Source organism: Ptychodera flava, chromosome 21 (genome assembly GCF_041260155.1).
Source record: "Ptychodera flava strain L36383 chromosome 21, AS_Pfla_20210202, whole genome shotgun sequence".
Lineage (NCBI taxonomy): Eukaryota > Metazoa > Hemichordata > Enteropneusta > Ptychoderidae > Ptychodera > Ptychodera flava.
The window spans coordinates 11,140,329-11,156,836 of NC_091948.1; the positions used below are offsets into that span (position 1 = coordinate 11,140,329).

Below are 16,508 nucleotides of genomic sequence, written 5' to 3' on the forward strand. Positions count from 1 at the left end.
GTAGCATTAACTAATCTTATCGAGACTTCGTTCGTCTTTGTCATCGATAAAACACGCGCTGCCACGACTCCCAAGTGGCTCAAAGTTATGGTGTTTTCCGTATGCCCGAGACAAGCATACATTGGTATGTAGGCACGTGTCGCAAACTCTGTATATATTTATTAATCTAAAGAGGCGTCTGTAAATATATCTACTCTGTGAATTTTTGTCCGTTTCCTGGGAACTGGGTTCACCGTTTCCCGGAGATGTCCTCATCTAAGAGGGGTCTGATGGAAATTACAAATCATTTTATAAATCGGACTACCCTCGTTGAAATAAATACATAAATAAATAAATAAATAAATAAATAAATAAATAAATAAATAAATAAATAAATAAATAAATAATAATGATAATAGTCAGTTTTTCAGTTCACGAGGAAATCGTATCTTTGAGAATATTATGGTCAAATATTCCAAGCAAGTGCTTGCCCCTTTTTTGAAGTTTACCGTACAAATATGCCGTCAAACAGGTTTGTTCAAGTTTTTTATGAATATGGTCATACGATGATTTTTTTTTTGTCCTCCGAGTGCATTCATCTGATTCCATAACAGTTTGGCTTGTAGCTTTCTGCATACCCTGCAGGTTCGTTCTAATGGCGGCAAAGCACCTACAGTGTCATGATTTCCGCATCCGGTATAGGTATAGGTTCTGTCGAAATTTACAAGGAGGAAGACAAATACATTTCAGATTACATGTATATAGATATGCAACAAGTGCATGCAATAATTTCGACCAAGTAGGAACAATTCAAGCGCCACTTACGCTTGTTTCCTGCTCAGTATCACTTGATCTTTCCCAAAGCCAACAGTCTGTCCTCAGCTACTTCAATATCAGTCATGTCAGTGGTTCAACAGATCTCGTACAAATTTAGCTCTGAGATCTCATTAATTAGTGACTAATAAGCGATATCAGCAGACAGATTAAATTGCTGTTTGTATGGCTGATAACAAAGTAGCCTCATAGCATTGAAAAGAATAGTGAAAAAAGGAGCACTACATGGAATATACTGTTGGTAACTGATGATTTCGCTGTGATACATTGCACTTGTCATATTGGACCGAAGTCAGCGACTTATCTCCTTTCTTGCATACATCTCCGAGAATAGAGGGGAAGAAAGAATACTCTTGTCCTAAAATTCCTGTATTGTTCTCGCTCCTGTAACAACGGTTCACCTCGCTAATATTCATTTTCATCTGATATTCATTAGAAAACCGTAGAGGCAGCGTTAGCATAATTCAGAGCTATGGAAGAGCTGGACCATTTAGAGTTCCAAAGTGCTGGAAATCCTGACAGGTGTAGATGATGACCCATGACTCATCACGCATTGATAAACTGACAAACATCCACTGTGCGTCCTCCACAAACTACAGATAACACTAGGCTTATGTCTATTTACAGTGCTTAGCAGATGACACCAGATATCATCAGGAAATACCTTTGCCGGCATGACTTAAATTCCAAAATACACAATTTTTGCATTTCGCATATTGTGTCCTCCCCTCTGTTCTCGGAGATGTATGCAAGAAAGGAAAGCGATCATTATGCAAATGAACCAATCCTTGCTCATGATTTTAATCAGACTGTCTGTTCACCAGTAAACGTCAGCGGTAAAACCCAATCGTATCTTGCATGCCCCGCGTTACCACCCCCCCCCCCCAATTTTTTATGATGTTGTACACCTGTTAACCTGAACGAGTTCGTGTTTCTTATCGTGTGATCAGATGTTTTGACAGAAAAACTACAAAGTGAATCATTGATATAAAACGGAGGACGGAATCAAAATAAGGGGTAATTATGCATAGAATTACACTACTACCATTTACATCTCTGCCAATAAAAACAATTATGTGACAAATTAATGAAAAATTAGCCGAAATAACAGGCATGGCTGTTTCCATCGGTTACTGTCTCTGAATTGCATAGCCTCCACCGCATTTGACGATATGGCTTTGTTAAAAATATCAGTGGTCAGGTGACGTTAGTTTCTTCCCGATGGCTTTGTTCTTTATCGATTCTTTGATTCACGATTGGTTTAGTCCTGTAACAAGATTACCAGATACCCGTATGTTGAATTATATATAATAACATAACTTAATGAGTTGTGAGTATGTCACTGACGGTTAAATTACGGACGATTCATTCAGTACATCGTACATTCGAAACATGGACATTCAAAGACTTAGGCTATATTTACTTGCCTTCAGCGGAAGCAGTTTTCTTTCAGACGAATTTTATGACATTTGACAAATTTAGGTTTAGTCATCCTATGCAAGTGTTTTAAACTTCTTCGGCTCGAATAAATTGGAGTTATACGACGAAGAAAAATTCCGTAGAACTATATATTTATTACATGATTGTGTGTGTACTCTATAGTTTGATGTGGATGGATTAATATTTTTGCGGATTGCAAAAAAATTGTTGCGATCTGTGTATGATTTTCCGGGATGACTCTTTTCAATGAGTAAAACGACGCATTACCAAGGAAATATGCAAATTAGCTATGGGGTATTTTATTCGTTTATTTTGTCGTTGCATTGTCTTTAAATGTCCAAATACTCTGATTACAGTGGCGGTACATCGCCAGCCCGGCGAAATCCCCCCCCCCCCCCCCCACCGCCGATGGCTAACTTGCTTCGGTGGCGGGAGAGCGCGAGACAATGATTGACAAGTTCACGTGACTGAATCCGTGATGGTAAAGATGCATGGCATTCAGTGTGTCAAAAATTCAACTCGATCGGATTCACGAATGAATGTATTCTTTATATTTGCATATCTCAGGGATGATGAACGGTTTTCCGCATTTAAAATAAAGTAAACCCGGGACATAAACACGTCTCCCATGGGGAATAAATTGATCGATGCGATATCCCAGTGTAGTATGAATAGAAAAACACGACAAGTAGATGCACACCACCCCATCGCCATTTTTGTGCATGCGAGATGTTAGAATACATCGATGGATACAAACTTAACTATGTTTGGACATGTCATATTTTGCAGTGGGAGTGTTGTTAGTTCGACGACAGGTAAAATTTGTGGAGATTAATGCAGCTGTGATTTGTCAGCTCTAATACAAAATTCTGAGTAATTTCTACGTTGAACAAAGTTTGCTTCTCCCACAGATATATCGGAACAGCTTGTTTCCACAGATATACTTAACGTATGAGACAAACTGACGGACAAACAGACAGACAAACAAACAGACAGATAAACAGACAGGCAAACAGAAAACATGATGACAGTAAACATGTAATTTTTATCGCGATAGCAATCATTTAAAAACATTGGCAAAACGGACAACAGGGGAAAATAAATCAGTTATAGAATGTGAGAAATATCGTTCCCAAGCTGCACTTAAAACGTAATGATAGCCTTTGCACTATTTAAAGTATAGAACGATAAGAAATGAAGCATAAAGAGCCGGTGAGAACAGGTACTAGGTGATATCGTCATGTTTTCCAACTGGTTTGAGATGTTTCGTAGGACATAAAGACAAGTAGAACCTTCCCCTCTTGTGAAAAGATCTGTATGACTTCAAACAGAACGCGGAAGAGACGACAAAAAGCTCCTTAAATTTCGTAAAAGTGAATAGCCTTTCTTAGATGAAACAGCTCATTAATTGTAGAAAACACTCAACTTGGAATTTTGCTGGAAAAAATCTTGCTTGCGTGGTGCGCTTAATCCCAACATTGTCAATCGAAGTCAAGCAGTGTCAATCGGTGAATGTTTGCGAAGTCAGTGGGTCAGCAAAACATTGTAAGTTGACCTTTCGTACAGAACAGTGCTGTTCAAAACCTAAGTTCAAGTGCAGTATTCTTCCCTAAGAGAAGATTTCTGAACTGAAATGGGGCACTCACTTTTCGGGATATGAGAGAGAGAGAGAGAGAGAGAGAGAGAGAGAGAGAGAGAGAGAGAGAGAGAGAGAGGAGAGAGAGAGAGAGAAGAGAGAGAGAGAGAGAGAGAGAGAGAGAGAGAGAGAGAGAGAGAGAGAGAGAGAGAGAGAGAGAGAGACAGACAGACAGACAGACAGACAGACAGACAGATTGCCGACGCTCATATAATGCACATTCCTTTTTGGTGGAAGGTTCATAAGCCGTCCCTCATGTTGTCTTCAGCAAAATTATTTTGAATTGTTCGTTTGTTTTATAAAAACTAGGCATGAGTTCTCTACGTTAGGATTTGTCGACCGAATTTCTTGGCTTCTGTTTCCATTGCGTTCAAACTCTGTATTTTACCTTTGTCAATGTAAGGGGTGAAACCATTTGATTTCGGGGGGGGGGATGGAGGAAATGGGTGGGGCAACAATTTTTTTCCCATGACTGTGACAGCAATTTTTTTTTTCTATTGTCAGTCCTGCATCAAATTATTTTTTCTGTATGCAGTGGCAAAGCAAATTTTTTTTTTCTCGCTTGCCAATTTTTAATACAATATGCTATACATACACGTTATTGGTTCACAACCGGATGTTTTAATAACTTGTTGTGTTCATGGTTCTGCTATTAAAATTTTATGTACAACAAATAACTAGTAAAAAACCAGACTGACAAACTTGACCAGCTGTACTCAAGCTGTGTAGCAGACGTGGAAAAACTCAACAAGAAATCTGCGTCATACCAAGAAAGTATGGTTTTCTACCACTCTCTACAAGCCAAGGTCAAGGCAGTTGTGCAAATGGTAAATGAGAAAATGGCCACCATATCAGCTGTGCATGAGAAATACAAAGAACTGTACGGAGCTAGCCAGCAGGCAGCAGCCAATAACAGGAGAGCTGCTAACGAAAAAAGAAAGAAGAAGAAAAGAGCTGCGATATCAGCATCACTCAATACCAATCCACATGTCAAGCAAAGTGCCGAAGAGAGATGGCAAAGGACATCCACTCAACTGACATTGTCACTTTATTCAACAGACAAGAAAGGGGAGACAAAGGTAGTCATATCAGCAGATTATTTTGAGTGATGACTTTGTTTATGTTGGAGTAATATAAAAATGCACATAAAAATCACCAATATTAACGCTTTTGTCCCTTTCCAAAGTGAGAAACCTTTTAATCAAACACAAAACTACTGCAGACAATTTTTAATAAAAATAACAATTTTCCTTTCTTTCAATTTTCCTTTCTTACAGGTGCTCAGCAGGTACCTGCATGTACCGAACCAAAAAGATATGGGATCTGCCTACTGTCATCCATGAAGCCACTGCCATAGTCTCCAGTAGAGTAATAGTAGCCTGGTTAAACCAGACGGCTGATCTGTTCCATCCACTGAACAGATCAGCCGTCTGGCTGATAGTGACTAGTATAGAAGTGTAGTGATCATACAGTTGTGAAAGTCAGTACTATAGCTGTGTTTTATATAAAATCAGTACTGTCAACTTCTCAGGAAAGAAGTCATGTTTTACAAAAGTTGTGTTTGTATTTCATTATTTGTTATTGTATTTTCATTGCAAGGAAAGACATATATTTTGAGAATAATATATTGCTTTTAAAAGTAGTTCATTGAATCGTGTCGTTTGTTTTAAATTTTCAGTAGATACAGATCACAGCAAGTCCAATGGTTCCCCTTTTAATACTGACTGTGTCAATGCTTTATTGCAACATATTTAAAACACTGTCATCACAATGAAACTTTGAACATTGTGTAGTATTGAAGTTTATTTATATGCCAGATTTTTTACATCAGGATTCACTCTAAAATATTGAAAATGTTAGTGCCGCCGTAGGCGGCCGCTTTCCAGCGTTTTTTTAAAAATCAGTGCCAAACTTTGGTGATTTTAGCACATGGCGACAATTTTTTTTCTCTCCTGTCTGTTGGAACAATTTTTTTTTTCAAGCCATTATTGGATCAACTTTTTTTTTTCTGTCCTTCACCTGCCGACAAATTTTTTTCCCCCAAATCCTCCATCACCCCCCCCAGAAATCAAATGGTTCTCCCCTAATTCAAAGTGAGGCAGAAGTAACGAGAAGATTGCATATAAACGTTTGTCAATTGGTGTCCCTACGACGAGTACTTAAAGCCCCATTGGTTGTTTTTTCATCACATACGGTTGTGTGTGTGGAAGAGAAGAAAGACAGGGGTTGGGATTGTTATAATGCATGCAGTTTGTGGATTTGATCCGGACACAACGGAGTTTCCTATAATCATTTCCTGAGAAAACGTATAAACCGTATGAAACACGTGTAGAGAATAAATTACTACCCTAACAGACATTTGTGCAAAAAAAGGCGGGAACTGGAAAAGCTTGTAAAATCTTATACCGATCGATTCCGTTCTACGCCTTCGTGAGATTTTGTAATTCAAATATAAATGTCCGAACTGTAGAAACAGCTGTGATTAATCAGTCGTCATCCAACAGGAGTACAATGTAGTATGTTTCCGTTTCAGTCCTAAACACATCTGAGTAATTTGACACGTGTCAGACATAATGTCTCTGCTTGGTGTCATTTGACCTAAGATAAAACAACATGGGAAGAAATTTGTGGGTTGAGCAATCGCGAAAGGAGCGTTGCATACATGCCCATATATGGCCAAAATGATGGTTGACTCTTTTCGACCACCTGCACACCTCACACGAATACCATATTACAACCAGCAACTCCACTGTATAAATAATTGTCATAAAAAAACACAAAGTCGAGACTGAAAGCCATATGAACTGGGTATATACAGCTGATAAACGACAAGGATGTCCCCGTTATAATTATATTAATTGACTGTATTATCACAGATGAACTTCTACGTGAAAAACAGATTCTTTCTATTCCAACGCCGACATTAACAATAACGTTGAAAAACTTCGGAATGATAATCTAACATTTCGAATTTGGTCTGAAAAGTCTTTCATAAAGCGTTAACAACATGATTGGAACTTAATTGGGAAAATGGTGTTTTGAGCAGCAAATTTACGCTCATCTATACGTTTCTTTCTGTGCAATTAACTTGTTTTATTAACTCGTTTAGCCACAATACGATTTGAACTAATTTGAGATAACTGGATATCGTAGCAAATTTACTCTCATCTACTTTTCTTTCTTTGCAATTAATTGGTTTTTTATGTGTATGAATAATAATAATTGCAACTTTAAGCTAAAGGACACCTCACACTTTGGAACTAATTTGGAATAATTAGATCTGCCAATTTTTCACTGTTAACATCTCTCACACTATTATATTAACACTACTTATTTTTACATTAAAACGCAATAAGCCCACAAGCATATATACGGTTCGTTTGAAATCATCGCTAGCATCACTGCAAATCCACAACATGTCCCCCTCCTCTCTCTCCTCTCTCTCTCTCTCTCTCTCTCTCTCTCTCTCTCTCTCTCTCTCTCTCTCTCTCATGTCTTCCGTACTATGAGATTCGTTGTTCTCAATATTCTCGCTCCTTTCAGGCAACACGCTGAAGGTGATGTCATTCGATAATACGTAATATTCGTTGGCATATCCTCAAGTTTTGGGTAAATCATTAATCCCTGAACAATTCCATGGTATGACATCTTAGCTCCAAGCGTTATCTAGAAATCAGTTTAAATTCCAAATATATGTGGTGCAGCATTCCACGCTTAGACTAAATAACCCTTTGAAGGGTCAACGGTATGCGAAGATAACAATCCTACCTCGCTCGCTCACTTCCCTCTCTCATTATCGCCATATATATAAACCAGCATTGCCAGTTGGTGCGATACATCCCATATCCCACATGAACAATTTTGTTTGCAACTAAAAGGTTAAAAGTGTCAAAGTTTACACTGATGACGCCACGTCCACATATTGACTAACCAATCAAACTACTATTGAATTATGACCAAGGCAATATGAAACAGAGCAGCGTGACTCAAGTCATTCATATGATTTTGTTGATTTATAGAAAATTACATGAAAAAAGCACGGATTATAGATTAATTTACCAATCATCATCGTCAAGGGCAAAGGTAAACATCAGGTTACATAACATATAGCAATCAACTGAACTACAAACCAGTCAAGAAAATCACTTATGTACATGTATACCATCAAATCGGTCATCATGGCGTTGATTTAGTGGTTCAAGGAAGCTAAGTAGACATTTTGTCACGTGGATCTCATAACACCAGGATAAAAAATCCCACCCTATTCACGGAGCGAATATAAATTCACACCAGTATGTAGCCTATGCACACATGGTTAATTACTTGACAATTCAAACGAAGTTGACAAGTGTTTTATAGGTCATGAAAGGAGACAGAAACGATATCGCAGACTATGTCCTATGCTCTTCCCCCCGAGATTCAAAATAAAACAGTTTAACAAAAAGGTGGTGCAACGTGTTTATGAAATGTATGGACACTGTCACCTCACAACTCAGCCATGGGATGAGAGAGAAACAGAGAGACAGAGAAAGAGACAGAGAAATAGAAAGAGAGACAGAGAGACACAGACAGAGAGACAGACAAACAGACTACATAACACTTCATCGCTTTCTTGTTGAACGTTCAGGAGTCGATATCAATTAGTATACATATAGACCTAATGGTGGACACCAACGAAAATCTCCAATTGACCTTGCGTTTTCTGGCAGATTGGGTGCTTTGAATAATTGACAAGGGAAACCACCAAGCAGTATAGTAAACCATTAAACTCAGGCTATTTCATTTCTGAAACAATCCATGAGAACATATCTAGTGACACCTGTTTTAATTTTGATGTGTGAGGCTTGATCTGAAGGTGTTTCAGAACTGACACACTGAAGTCAAGAAATATTTGGATAAGTCTGCGATAACATGGTGAATGTGGTATTTATGAGGCTGGCGAAGTTCTGGCCGAATTTAGGTAATCCCGGTGAGTTTAAGACAACCGTGTAAACTTCACAAACATTTGGAGCTTCATTGGGTGCTTTGAATAATTGGCAAGGGAAATCACCAAGCAGTATAGTAAACCATTAAACTCAGGCTATTTCATTACTGAAACAATCCATGAGAACATATCTAGTGACACCTGTTTTAATTTTGATGTGTGAGGCTTGATCTGAAGGTGTTTCAGAACTGACACACTGAAGTCAAGAAATATTTGTAAACTTCACAAACATTTTGGAGCTTCAGAAAGATTTAAGCGTGACAAACACAGAAGTAACCCTTGCTTTACTGTAACGACAATTACATGTAATTCAAATATCATTGTGGTAAATAACATGAATGACTTAACCACAGAATGGAGGGACTGTGGAAATATCACAGTCCCTCCACTACCGCTTGGAGGGACTGTGGAAATATCACAGTCCCTCCACCACCGCTTGGAGGGACTGTGGAAATATGTTTGTCTATATAGTCTGATAGATATTTCTGAATTTGTCTATTATTCTGGGCAATATATGCGGTGGTGACAGATGCATTTATATATTTATGAACCTACATACGTACATTGTTTTATGCCAGTCACAATCATGTACAAGTGATATGATTTGGTAAATCGTATTCCTTTTCTCCTATAACTATAACACCTAGGAAAATGCCGCTAATAGATTTCTGTATTTAGAGTATTTGATTAAAAAGTAACTGTGTGAAAGTTGTGTTCAATTCGACAGTAAAGACAGGACACGCTTTCTGACAACGGTATGTGTACTTCGTTTTAGTTTCATTTCGTTCTCAACGTTTGAATCCATTTACCGTTGTCCCGTTGGCCATCCGAGTGCCACCATTTTCGAAATAAAGCAATGGTGAAATATGTGAAATATATCAGAGCACTCCACTTAAGCACGAGTTTGTTGACTATACGGGACCGATAAGTTGTGAGCGATAAGTCTTGTCTTTCTACCAAAAGTTACGAAAAACCGCCCCAATGAAAACATTTACCTGTATATTGGCAAGACTCGGTCTGAACGATTAGATGTATCTTTTCACTAACTGTTACTGTATTGGCTTTGATATTTCATTAAGTTTTGTTACCCCTATGTCAACATGAAGATCGGGCTGTTTAATGTACGTAAAGGTTGATCCCAGATCACATCACAGTGTTTAAAAAGCTGTTCAACTTTTTCAATTTTCATTTGCCAACTAGTTTATGAGACCGACTCTTTGCAAAGAAACTTGCGACACCTGCACATGCAGTAGCTTTGATGACATCTGCAATATTTTTTCATTGTACAGGTGTGTGCATATTCTAAGCCCCGTGTAATTTTCGACATTTTTCCAGGGTATCTGTTCTGTGAAACATCATTGACACTTTGCCGGTCTATTTTCTTGGTAAAGCGAAATCGCCTTATTTGTAAACAGAGTCTGAATGCGCGTTCGGGGCTGAAGTGAGTTATCGGTGAGAAAAATAAACCTCCAGATGTTGATTCAATGATGGAAATAAATCGTACATCACAAACTGTGTTGAACGGCCGAGCGCTGTGGTATTTTAACATGTCCTGGTCACAAGGGAGCACTTTGAGGAACTGTATCAATCAAATATGAAACAAACAGGGATACCAAAATGTCACAAATCATGCTTAACCTAGTTCAATGTTATAAACCAGACGGACAGTAAACACTGTCGATAATTTCAGAGATTATAGTGGTTCTGTTTGTGAGTTGAAGGGAACATCTGACAATTAACTTCCTGACCAAACGGTTCTTAAACACACAGCATTTATCACTACATATGCAACAAACCTTTGAATTAAAATTTATGATCTTGTATGCATGAGTATATATAATAACGCTCAATATATTATAATATTTTATGATATGTATTTGAACATTTTATGATATTGACAGGGCTTTGTGGTCAAACACAAATCCCGACCTTTTTGTGTCGAGCTTTCGTCAGTGTCAATTGTATTTTTAAGTGAAGTCCTAAGATATCTTACACATCATAGAGTTTAACCTGCATTAATTTTAGTATTTAATATACAACATGCACTTACGGACTCAAAATCAACGACATTTTTCGATACATACCGAAGGAGTCAATTTTTATCGACGCAAAAAATAGTGTATATATGTTCATCTCCGGGTAGAGTGCTTATGTCATAGTTATATGTCAAATTTAAGCAAAGGTGCCGACGGAAAATAAGTGTCGACCTTAGCGCTGACAAAAGGACCTTTGTTCCACCTGCGTCGAATAACTAATGTGGGCAAAAGAGCACTGACATACTAAGTTAGTGAGATAAGATTTGACGACAAAGACTCCGGCTGTTTTTGCTGGAGTGCCATACGAAATATCTGCAAAATCCGCACGCCAATGGTCTGTAATATGAGTTGACGAGATTTCTACAGGTAGATGGCCTTCCCCACCAAAGCAACCAATGCCGGTCACTGATTGGACCCCACGTGACACATTCTAGACCACGCTACATTTATAGATAAAGAAGGCGTTTTGAGAATTTAAGGTTTGAAGTCAATATGGAAATTGTATCGCTCTCCAATCTTTCTGAAAATGCCGAATTCCTTGATCATGCAGGTATCTGAAATTAAGAATTAGACCAGCCTCATATTCAATATTACAATTAGGCTGTTTTTTCAAGTACCCAAGTTGACGGCAATATTTTTTCTTTTTTCTAGCATATGCTATTTTTGAATAATTAAGGAAATGTACCTCACATTTAGTATTCGCGAACATTCTGCGAAATCAGCTGTTGCGTAGATTTCAATACTTTCAATATATGGCCTTGAGCGTTGGTATACACAGACTTTGAAGTCAAGTGTGTGTAAATTGTAGCAACAATCCAACTTACTTGTGATGATGTCTGCAGGTTCAGTGCCTTGATCAGGAACAGAGAATATCCAGATGAACAAGTACGCCCCTTATTCGTTCATTGCCGGAAACAATGCACACCTGGACATATTTGTCGGAATGTCAGGATACCACCATAGCTTGTGGAGCCAAAGAATAAATTCCTCTAAACTCAAGACGGCATACTGAGAATACTGGACGCCAAAGAACGTGCAAACAGGCGACTATAGATTCTTGAACTAATGATCTTATTCTAATTGGGTTAAACCATTTGATATGAGAGGGGTGGCATAGATACATGTACTCAGTCTAACATTCAAAATGAAGGTTTAAAATAAGAAAAAGTATTATTGAAGTTTCGCTGAAGTATATGAATGAGCCCAGAACTACTTTCTGAACAACGACTTCGGTTCTTCACCTCGAGTTTATATTCTGTTCCATATTTTTATCAGAACTAACATATTACTCTAAGATCAGGGTTGCGAACTTACCATACAACGGAAACAAGTAAACTCACCCGTCCTCAATATGAAAAACGAAAGCGCAAAAAACAAATTGCATGTAGCATCGCAAAGCAAATTTAAACTTGATTCTGCCCTTCGTTTCTAAGATCAGAATAAGGTTTTGTGGCATTTGTATTGATGGCATTCTCGGTGTAGCCAAGGAATGACGTTGTTGCCAACGTTAGCACCTATGGCTTTATACGCCACAAACACTGACGATGTTATCGGCGTTTAAGTGGCCACCTGTAATCTGATTGGTTATTTATTGGGTTGTTGCCTTGCGCGCGCATATAGTCTCAGGTACGAGGAGATTGTCGCCTAAAGCCACGTTTACTATATAAATGCAAAAGACTAGTTCTGCGGAGGCTGTGACCCCCACAAGAGTAACGGGTCAAGCGACAGCAGTGGAATAAATAATGCCAGGTACGAAGCATTAGGAAAACACACCAAGCTGCAAGCATGTCTGAGATGACGACCATTGAAAATTGGCAAGACTAAGCGTGTACCAGGAGCAGCCAAATCAAACTGTTCTGGTGAACAGCCATTCGTGATTGAAGCTTATTTGGCGGACGGGCAAATTTTTTCCCTTTTGGCAATATTTCCTCTCCAGAAGGTGAAGAAATGTCATGATTCCACCACTCAACGGGCAACTCGATTTCTTTAAGATTGGATCGTTTTCGGAGATAGCCTATGAGGGAGCGGAACGTTAAACTTCGTTGTAAAGATAGCTGACAAAGATATGTCAGTGGGGAGCTGGCAATGAGGAAAGGAGAGCTGAGCCGAAGTATTCATTTTTTTGATCATTGATAATATGCGTTACAGAACGATGAACATTCTCTTTGAACTTGTGTTACATAGAGTAAACAAGACAAAAGGAAAAATATATTTTTAATCCGCTACAAGTCACATGATTGATATACTCTAATTGTTCTGAAACCATCTCAAAAAACTACTCTCAATTTGCTAGATGTAACTTAACATTCTCCTATTATTATTCAGATAGTATTCTACAAAATGAACGATATTTACCTATGCCATGAAATGTAGGAAGGCTCACTGACCTTCAGGAGTACCCGATCTAAACACTTTTCCTCACAGACTGAGAAGAAATTACTCTCGTCATTGACATTTTGCGTATCAAACTGTAAGTTGTGAATATATATACGTGGGATTGCTAAGTGGAACATGTGCTTAATCATGATGACAGATTTATTATGTAAATTTAATGTACGTGTCAAGGGTCAAAAATAGTTCGGTTGCTATTTGTAACGACCATAAGTGTTATACTTGATAACAATTTAATAGAAAATCAATGTTATCTCCTTGCCATATTGCCTACTTGAACAAACTTTATATCACGGGCATACATTCAGTGTCATTGTGTCGTCAGAGTTGATGTCAGTGTGATGTTGATTTGAGATTACAGCGGCATTTTGTGACCTGTTGAAAAAGGGACTTAACTGGATTGGACCGACCACTAAACGTTAAAAGATAAACTAGATATTTTCAAAAAGAGGAACCGCTCATTTCTATGATCGGAGGAGGGACTAGACGATTTTTTGGTCTCGTATTTTTTGATTGATTCAAATTTTTGGAACCCATTAACATCCTTTGAACTGTTTTTTTTATGCTCCGGGACCTTCTATGTACGTACAAAATTGTATACTGTCTTTCCAAGCAAAGCATGTATCGATATAAATTGGTGGCGCTCCTACCTTAAGATTAACCCTGAAGCTTCCGGGATTCGAACAGAGCAATACATTGCGTGCAACGTAATACGACTAAAACATAAAAGTGAAATTCATGCGCTTTTTCTGAAGCTAGTGAAAAAATAACGAATCAAGAACAGTGTGTTATCCTTTTTCATAAGATATCATCGCAATCTGAGAGAGGGAGAGAATCTGTTCACTATATTCAGAAGCGTAAACAAGTGTACTTCCTGTTGTTGTTGTGGGGGAGTGAGGGATCTAAATATTATATTGGCGTTCGTTGGAAAAACACCTGACATTTAAGGGTCACATTGCAGTCAAAAGTTGTCAAATCATCAAGTGTAACTAGGAAACGTAATCGTTTGACTTGAAATGAAGTGAAAACCTCTTTACACAATTAACTCAAATTGCCGACAGATCTGTGTTATATAATTGGTAAACATAATAGACAGTTAAAAGCGCTATGTAAATGTCATATACAGAATTTGCCAGATGTTGCTTGAATAAATATTGCTTTACCTGTAGAAGAACAATGCTGCCTTTTAATTACTGGAACTCTTTCGATTAATAACTTTTACCGGTTTATATTGAACTAGACCAGAATGAATACATAGTTCGTCATTTGATCATCTAAAATAAGTGTAAAAGTCAGAATAAAGAGACAAATTGAACGAAGTTTTACATTGACAGACAGACAGATAGATAGATAGGTAGATAGATAGATAGATAGATAGATAGATAGATAGATAGATAGATAGATAGATAGATACCTGCCTACCTACCTACCTACCTGCCTACCTACCTACCTACTACCTACCTAGATACATACATAGATACATAGATACATACATACATACATACATAGATACATACATACATACATACATACAGACAGACAGACAGACAGACAGACAGACAGACAGACAGACAGACATGAACAAACTCAATGTGCATAAGCTAGGATTTATGGTATCACCTCTGCTTCGCCACAATCTACCGTTTTGATACATCAAGTTATGACGAAGCAACGAGAAGGAAACACGATTATGATATTAGGTGGCTTACCGCCGTGAGTAAAAATCCTCTTCCACCATTGATAACCTATTCAGAGTGTTCCTTATGAAAACCCAATTGAAGGTAAATTAAGGTGAACTGCGTCGTATGAAAGCATGCTGCCACTCTAAAGTGACCCCTGAACTTCATCACTGACACACAACTTAAAAATATACGTAAATGCACCATCACTCGGTATCAAGGTCTACCTCTAATGTGTCAAAATATTCTGTGTACAAGTATTCAGATTTGCGACGATGTACAAACTCAAATTTTTCTACGATGTGGTGGTGCCTTAAATATGCCACGCGTTAGCTTTATATTACGCCTTCCGTGCCACGTCACAGCATTTAAAGGTACGTGATTGGTTTCAAAATGGACAAAAAGGCTTGGTTGGCCCTTATCGTATACTCAGACTAAAATGGGGTCAGTTCGCTATAGGGGTCAACTATAACCAGACTTTTCAGCGGTCACGGAACAACACAACGTTGATGTTGGTGCGAATCACTACGGACACGCCTGAGTGTCGCTATACCGGTACATCTGTGTACTGTGCAGTGACCTTTTTATTTAGAAGTGGCATGTGTTGACTAGTGCTGTTTATGCATTAAAAACCATTATCAGTGATCTGAAAGAACAAATGAAGGCACTAAATCCTAAAGTTGTCTCTTTGATCAATCTTAGTCACTGAATAGGAGAATAGTAAAGGTATTTCATGGTATGAAGGTTAGTGTAATAATTTCCCCAAACTTATAATTGCCATCATCTGCCTAAGTGTGCCTTACTTAAGACAATCAATGTTTGCATGAAGTGAACCCTCGATCAGGTCTGAACTCCAGTTGCTGAAATGAATGTTGCCCAGATAAGCTTCTTTTTATATCTCTATTATTCCTTTAAACGGCCAGTAGTTTAACTTTGAGTGATTTCTTGATACTATTTTATTTTAAATGTTAACTACAGTTTCTTGTTCTACTTTCCGAAGCATGCTGAAATACACAACTCAGTCTGTAAATGTGCTGACTGCATTGTTGTTGTTGACACGTTAATTCTGGTCCGGACTAGAATTCAAATGTACATAATAGCACTACATTTCAAATATACAGACAATGAGTTGACAGGTTAAATAGTTGGTGTTTTAACATGCTGTGGGGAGTCGAACAAGAACTTGCGAATGATATAAATATTCATCGAAAGTTATCGCAGGGCGATCGAGTGATTTACACGTCATGTGAATCATTATGCAAAAATTCACAGCGGTGAACTCACATACTCTCAACACATGTACACTATGTCGATGAAAATCAAATTTTCGATTTCACAAAAATCAGATGGTGAAAATTCCATATATATCGCAGGCTTCAATGAATCAAAGCAAGCAGTAAACCAAAGAAATATTCTAAAAATTTAAATGCACGAAAAATAATATCTCAAAGCCACGTTCTACGTTGAATTTTGACCGTTAGCTTTATAGGTATCAGAATTCGTATTTTAGATTAACAAAGTGAGAAATT

General features: G+C 37.9%; 2 protein-coding genes across 2 annotated transcripts in view; one reads left to right on the plus strand and one right to left on the minus strand.

The window, feature by feature from the left end:
- LOC139121393 (uncharacterized) overlaps window positions 1-11,937 on the minus strand; it is a 50,347-nt gene extending 38,410 nt beyond the window's left edge. Inside the window, exon 1 of the mRNA XM_070686226.1 lies at window positions 11,734-11,937. The gene's annotated coding sequence lies outside the window, so the exon portion shown is untranslated. The remainder of the gene's footprint in view (window positions 1-11,733) is intronic.
- LOC139121392 (uncharacterized) lies at window positions 4,354-5,312 on the plus strand. The gene is made up of 2 exons (XM_070686224.1): window positions 4,354-4,968; window positions 5,167-5,312. Exons 1-2 carry the CDS (start codon window positions 4,666-4,668, stop codon window positions 5,230-5,232), a joined length of 369 nt encoding a protein of 122 aa, XP_070542325.1. The 5' UTR covers window positions 4,354-4,665; the 3' UTR covers window positions 5,233-5,312.
- Window positions 11,938-16,508: the final 4,571 nt, after the last annotated feature.

Bases quoted from the DNA above. Each gene is read 5' to 3' on its own strand.
- LOC139121392 (XM_070686224.1), top strand. From the start codon at position 4,666: ATGGTTTTCTACCACTCTCTACAAGCCAAGGTCAAGGCAGTTGTGCAA. The intron at 4,969-5,166 runs GTAGTCATATCA...CCTTTCTTACAG, and splicing joins ACAAGAAAGGGGAGACAAAG to GTGCTCAGCAGGTACCTGCA.